The 6000-nt window shown below is 47.6% G+C and overlaps 1 protein-coding gene across 1 annotated transcript in view; it reads right to left on the reverse strand.

The window, feature by feature from the left end:
- GRIP1 (glutamate receptor interacting protein 1) overlaps positions 1-5592 on the reverse strand; it is a 666005-nt gene extending 660413 nt beyond the window's left edge. Inside the window, exon 1 of the mRNA XM_037063095.1 lies at positions 4663-5592. Within this exon, the coding sequence (XP_036918990.1) occupies positions 4663-4720 (58 nt within the window). The 5' untranslated portion in view covers positions 4721-5592. The remainder of the gene's footprint in view (positions 1-4662) is intronic.
- Positions 5593-6000: the final 408 nt, after the last annotated feature.

Below are 6000 nucleotides of genomic sequence, written 5' to 3' on the forward strand. Positions count from 1 at the left end.
GTTACTTTGCATTACTATTACTTCTGCACTTTGTATTACTAAACTACTACTATAATTTACCTGAAAAATAAATTGCTCAAATCCCAAATGCCTTCCACCATCAGCCATCACCAGCATTTAATATAACAGTGTTAGAACTCACGATGTTCAATTTTCAATATCCTTTACCAATTACCATTGATACTTTTTCAATCAGGCTGCCGAGGAAGGAAGCAGCATCTCAAGTCCCTTTGGCCACTGGGCCTTCTGAGAGATGGGCAGGCTGAGAGTTCAGATGGATGGCTTTAATTAAATAAAATGTTGGCAGAAGAGCAAATGCACAATATACTTGTTTCCCAGTTTGTTGCACTGTGGAAGAATACCTAATTCTTGTTAACTCTCGCCTTCAAGAGAAATACTTTCTGAAAGGAAGGAAAACTGTGTAATTATGTCAAATCTTTGGTGGCAAAACCACTCGCTTAAATGAGTTAGGTTTAATCAAATAATTCTACTTAAAAATATGTTAGTGTTTCCATGCTTATGGTTAGAGTTAATAAAACTATGTAGCAAAGTCAGTTTGTCAAAAGCCCAAAATATACTCTGGAAGCCTCTTCCAAATATATGTAATTGAAAAACTCTTCTAATGAAAAATTTGGTGCAGTTTATTAAAATTCTGTTTTTAAAAAAACCATAAGATGTTATCATGAAATATAATTAAAAACTTCATCTCAGGAAGTTTAACTTTTTTGAATTATCTCTTCAGAAACTGGAGCCCTAACTCTCAGCTTTGCAACTTTAGTTAAATATTATTCCTTCTGTGAAGATCGGTTTCTTCATCTGTCAGGGTAAATAATAATAATACCTACCTTACAGGTAAGGTTGCACCGAACAGTGCATGAGAAATATCGAGCACAGTGCCTGACACACAAGCAGACGCTCCACGCGTGTACTTTCCGCTCTTTTCCCCACGGCATTCCCAGGTCAAAACTCAACTTTCAAATTGGACTTTTTGTTAAGCAGGTTGTGTGTGGCAAGGTCACTAGGTCGTCTCATGAGGTGGAAAATGAAACAGACCAACCCAATAATAAAGGCACGCTATTTAAGCCCACTGCACTTTCTCGTAAGTATTTTATAAAAGCTAATTCTTTATAGCTAAGAGAACCAAATATCTCACTCAACAAACCAGAAGCAAAATCTCAGACACAGTAATTCCTAGAAAAGTCTACAGAGAAGTTCCTGAGTTCACCTGTAAACCTCCAAAACTTAGGAGAAGAGCAGAAAGGCGAGAGGAAGAGGAGCTACACAAAATGCCTACACTTTCCCCTGGCGAACATACAGGGTCCGGCAGAAGTAACGCCTGTTCGAGTGAGGCTGGTAGGGTAATAACATGGGTGTAGTAATCTATAGTTTTAATTTGAATATTTCACCTAAAATGTGATAGGGTGTGCTTGAGTGTACTATTGTTATGTTACAGAACTACATGCTTATGATTTTGTAATGGAAGGTTTTGTCATAAAGAAAGGGGCATTATCTGTGCTGGACTCTGTGCACAGGTTTGTATGCACACAAGGTAAAAGGAAGGCATCGTTAATCACTGAGGGATCTATCCCTTTACACTGAGATTTTCCTTAACAACTATATTCCTATTATATATGGTCAGCTAATAAGAAGATTAAACAACTAATAAATTATTTAATTTGATTGCAAGTGATATGAAATAGAACAGTTTTCAGAATCATCTTTCTTGTCCCAAAACATTCACCCAAAAGTGTATTAAGTGGTTTTAAATGAATCAGGCTTATCAGCTCAGGCAGAAAACTGGGAGGAGGACAGAGACATGTGTCCTGGATTTTACTAGTATGTCTCTGTACACAAGTGAATCTTAACATGTCATTTTGGAAGCGACCGCATTTGCTACAACAACCACAGGTTACAAATGCTGTGTTGCTATCGCATGAGTTTATACAGATGGGCCAAACCTCTCTTTGTCTGTGCCAGTATCAGGAAAGTGAGTTTCTAAAATCTTTGAGTTGAGATTAGTACTTTTTTTAAAAAAAAGGATAATACTGAGAAATACTTGTCCAAATACTTGGTCCCTAAAGAAGCCAGCAGCCTGTACTACTTTGCATTAAGTTTCAGAAAGAGATTTAGCTCAATAAAATCTGCATTAAAAAAGTCACGTTAAGAGTAGTCTCCATAATGGGTTTTAGAATATTTCAAAGTACATTGAGTGTAGAGAATGTGGAAAGAGCAAGGGTTATATGAATACAACGAACCTTAGAATTTAATGGTGACATATTAGAAACTGACTTTTTGGTCAATGTTACGCCCAGACAAAATTTAAAATGTGTTTGTCCCCCAGCCTGATAGTTTAATCTTTATGTTTATATTTAACAAGAACTTGATTCAATACTATCTGAATCAATGAAATTTGTAAATTCCAAAGAAAAAGTTAAATACAATCTGATTTCAAATACAAACAGAAAACATTGTTCACTACTTTACAATAAAATTATTTCCAAAAGATAAGCCAGTCTCAAGCAGTGTGCTCTGACACATGCATTAAAAATCAGTTCATTTAAATGTCTTTATATATGTATTCACACAATTGAAACACAAAGTAGGAGATTTTAAAACATACATATTTATACATTCCCATTGAAGCAGAACCTCAAAAAGAAGTATCATAAACAAAACAATACCAATCAGAAAAGCATCACATAATATAAGCAAAAACTAAGAAAGTTTTCAAGTGAAAAAAGACATGAACTAACAAAGGTTCCCTTTTTTCTCCCACGGGGGATAATATGGCAGAACACACAACTTCTGACTCAGATTTTTACCTTCTGGAGAAAATTCAGTCTTATCTCCACCAAACAGATTAGCTGATTGCCTTTCAAAGTTACCATATATTTCTAAAAGATACATTTTGTCACAGTCCAAATATCTACTCATTTCAGTATTCCCATTAAGTGTGTTGGCAGTACTGCGGTGCTTTCTTTAGCAAACAGATACATTGAACCAAGTGCACTGTGACGTTCACTCCACGCTGGACAGAACGCTTGCGCTCCGTGCTTTTACCTTGTTATAAGCTGGCACCGCTATTTGCAACTTTCAAGATACAGTTAACTAAAGGGAAAAGCATTTTTAAGGCTGGGGTGCATTTTGAGTAGCTAAACGTAAAGTCGCTCATCAGAAAATGTGCTGGAAATGTACACACATTTCTATTAAGGAAATGGTTTAATAGGGATGAATTCCCTGAGTCATTAAACAGGATATAAGCCAGACAGGTTGTGCCACCTAGAGAAAAAAACTGGAAACCGTGCATCGGCTCTTCAGTAGGAGGCATTATTTCCAAAGCCCGAAACTTCTGGCATGCTCAATAACCAAGCCACCCTCCATACCAAGTCATGAAGCTGCTGGAGCAAGCTTCCCTGACAACTATGCCTTCAAACACTAGACTTGGCCTCCTGCTTTCCTCACCCGCCTACCCTGGCAGGACCCTTTAACCTCAGCGACCACTGTAGCCACAGCCCACGGGAAGCCAGCATCCTGAAACCCATTCAAGTCTAAAGCATTTTCCTGGAAGCCAGGACAGGCAGGCTAGGGTGGGAGGAGCAGGGAAACAACCCTGGTGGACCTCGCTACCCAGGGTCCCTCCGGATGCTAGCAGAGCCACGGCGCACACCTCGCCAGCCCCTTGGGGCCTGTATTGGAAATTCTGGTGCACTCAGCATGTCATATCCAGGTTACCGAGCTGAACTCCCTGGCCAACCTCGGCGCCAACCAAACACCATGAAATGACCTCAACAGCACTAAGCCTTTAGGGTGCAAAAGGCCTTCAACTTTCTTCCCCGTTAAGTCACTTAAAAGCAATGAGCCCAGCACTGTGGTCAAGCACAAAAGATATACAAGTAACCTGGCACGGAGAGCCGCTTTTTCAAAGAAAATAGACAGTTACTGTGAAAAGCCCGCAGTCCTGCGGTATTAACTTGACAGCCCGGACTACGCTCGCGCATAACTCATCTCCGAGGCGTCACTCCCAGTCCCAGACCCCCAGCCTAGCCACAGCCTTCCACCTCCCCCTACTCCCTCGGGAGACCTGCGGCAGCGCCCACTTCCCGCCCCCGCGCTCTTCCTCCATCTCCTCCTCCTCCTCCAACCAGAATCTCCAGCAACTTTGGGCTTGGCAGCACCATCGAAGCCCACCCAGCGGCAGGGACACCGCAAAGGCGGCCGCAGGAGGAGGAGGAAAGTTTGAAAAGTCACTTAAAGCACTGCAACCCGCTCCCCCCGCCCCGCCCCGCCCCCGCCAACCCTTAACACCAGTACCCACCTCGCGCACAGCAGCTCCAGGCTGCACGTGTGAGCGGGCCCTGGAGAAGCTGAAGTTCCCCTTCTGCTGTCCCCAGAAATATCTTTCTTTAAGCAAGAAGTTGGCTGCTACACCACTATCCCTTTCCTCACCCCTCTCCCCCACCGCCCCCCACAAAAAAAAGAAAAAGGAAAAAGACATCTGAGTTCGCACGCCACAGCCTGGCTTCGCACGCCGCACCAGTGGGCGCGGCGCCCCTCCCCCGTCGGCCCGCTAACACTTCGGGAGGGAACTGGGGACTGGGAGGCACCGGGGGCTCCCGGCCCGGACCCCAGTCCCCCGCCGCCCCCGCGCTGCGCCTCACTCACCTCTCTCCTGCTCTTCCGCCTGCAAGCAGATGGGGATATTCTTCTTCCACCCCGGCATGGTGCCTGCTCTCGGCGCTCGCTCTCAGGCTCGCTCTTTCTCGCTGGCTTGCTCGATCCCTCTCTCCGCGGCTCGCCGCGCCTCGCTCTCGCCCTCTCCCGCCCGCTGCTGCGCACTCGGGGCTCTTCAGCGGGGCTGGGGCGCCGAGGCGGCTCCCGGGCACATCCAGGCGGCGCCGTGCGCCCCGCGCTCGCCTTAAACTCGCCGGCGGCCCCGGGTGGCGGCAGCCGGGCCGGCAGGGCCCGGCTAAAAGGGCTGCAGCGATGAGCCCTTTTACGGCTGCCGCGGTGAGGACTCCAGGCCGGGCCGGGGGCCGGGGGCCGGGGGCGGGGGGCGCGTGCAGGCCGAGAGCCGGGACTGCGGAGCCCCCGGGAGGTGGGCGCCGGTGGGAGGAGTGGGCTCGCGCCACCGCCTCTTTCCCCTCCTCCTCCTGCTTCTTCCCCTTCCTTGTCTCCCCGCCACCAGCAGGTGGGACTTGGAGCCGCCGCACAAAGCTCCGCCGGCGGATGGACTGAGGCTGCGGGTTCCTCGACCGCCTCTCGGCGGAGCCTCTCCCGAGACGCGCGCGAAGCGGAGCGGGCACGGAGGGGCGCGCGCGCTCACACCCTTCGCGCCCCGGGCGGCAGGCCTGCGAAGGGCCCGGCAGGTACAGAGCCTGGCACCCAGCCGCGGGTGCGGAACCCACGCCGCTCCCCTGCAGCTACCACTCCTCCCTCGCCAAACCCAACTGGCCGCTCCGCCGGCTTGGGCGACGACCTCGAAGGAGTGGAGGGCAGTGTCCTTCCCTCTAGTCCCTCCTCTTCTCCGCTCTCCCCCGCCCTGCCTGTCGCCCCCTCCCCCAAGTCCAGACTTCGCAGCTTTGGATTCTCTGAGTTCGCTCCTCAACTAAGGAGAAAGTAACTTTCGGAATGACCAGCAATAATAGTTCCAGGAATACATTTTTCTGGTGGGATGGGAAAGGTGTGAGTAGAGAACCTCTTTTGTTTTAAATGAAGCAAGGAGACCTTGACTGAATGAATATTTCATTGCGTCTTAAAGAATAAGAAGGGCTTTATGATCAGGTTTTATGATTAGCTGCTTTCCATTGTCATAGGCTCACTGGATATCGGTGGAAGAATGGATGGGGTGGTGAGGGGGCGGGGGGGTGGGGTGGGGGCAGGGGTGGAGAGACAGCCTAAGAGTAGAGCCTGAAAGATTCTGCCCAGGCATGAGGGTACTTGCTTGTGATTTCAAAAGGAGAAGACTAGGAGGGGCTCCTGACAGTCTTCCAAATGACACTT

This window comes from Sturnira hondurensis, unplaced genomic scaffold, assembly GCF_014824575.4.
Source record: "Sturnira hondurensis isolate 20B ecotype Veracruz unplaced genomic scaffold, ASM1482457v3 Scaffold0014384, whole genome shotgun sequence".
Classification (NCBI taxonomy): Eukaryota; Metazoa; Chordata; class Mammalia; order Chiroptera; family Phyllostomidae; genus Sturnira; species Sturnira hondurensis.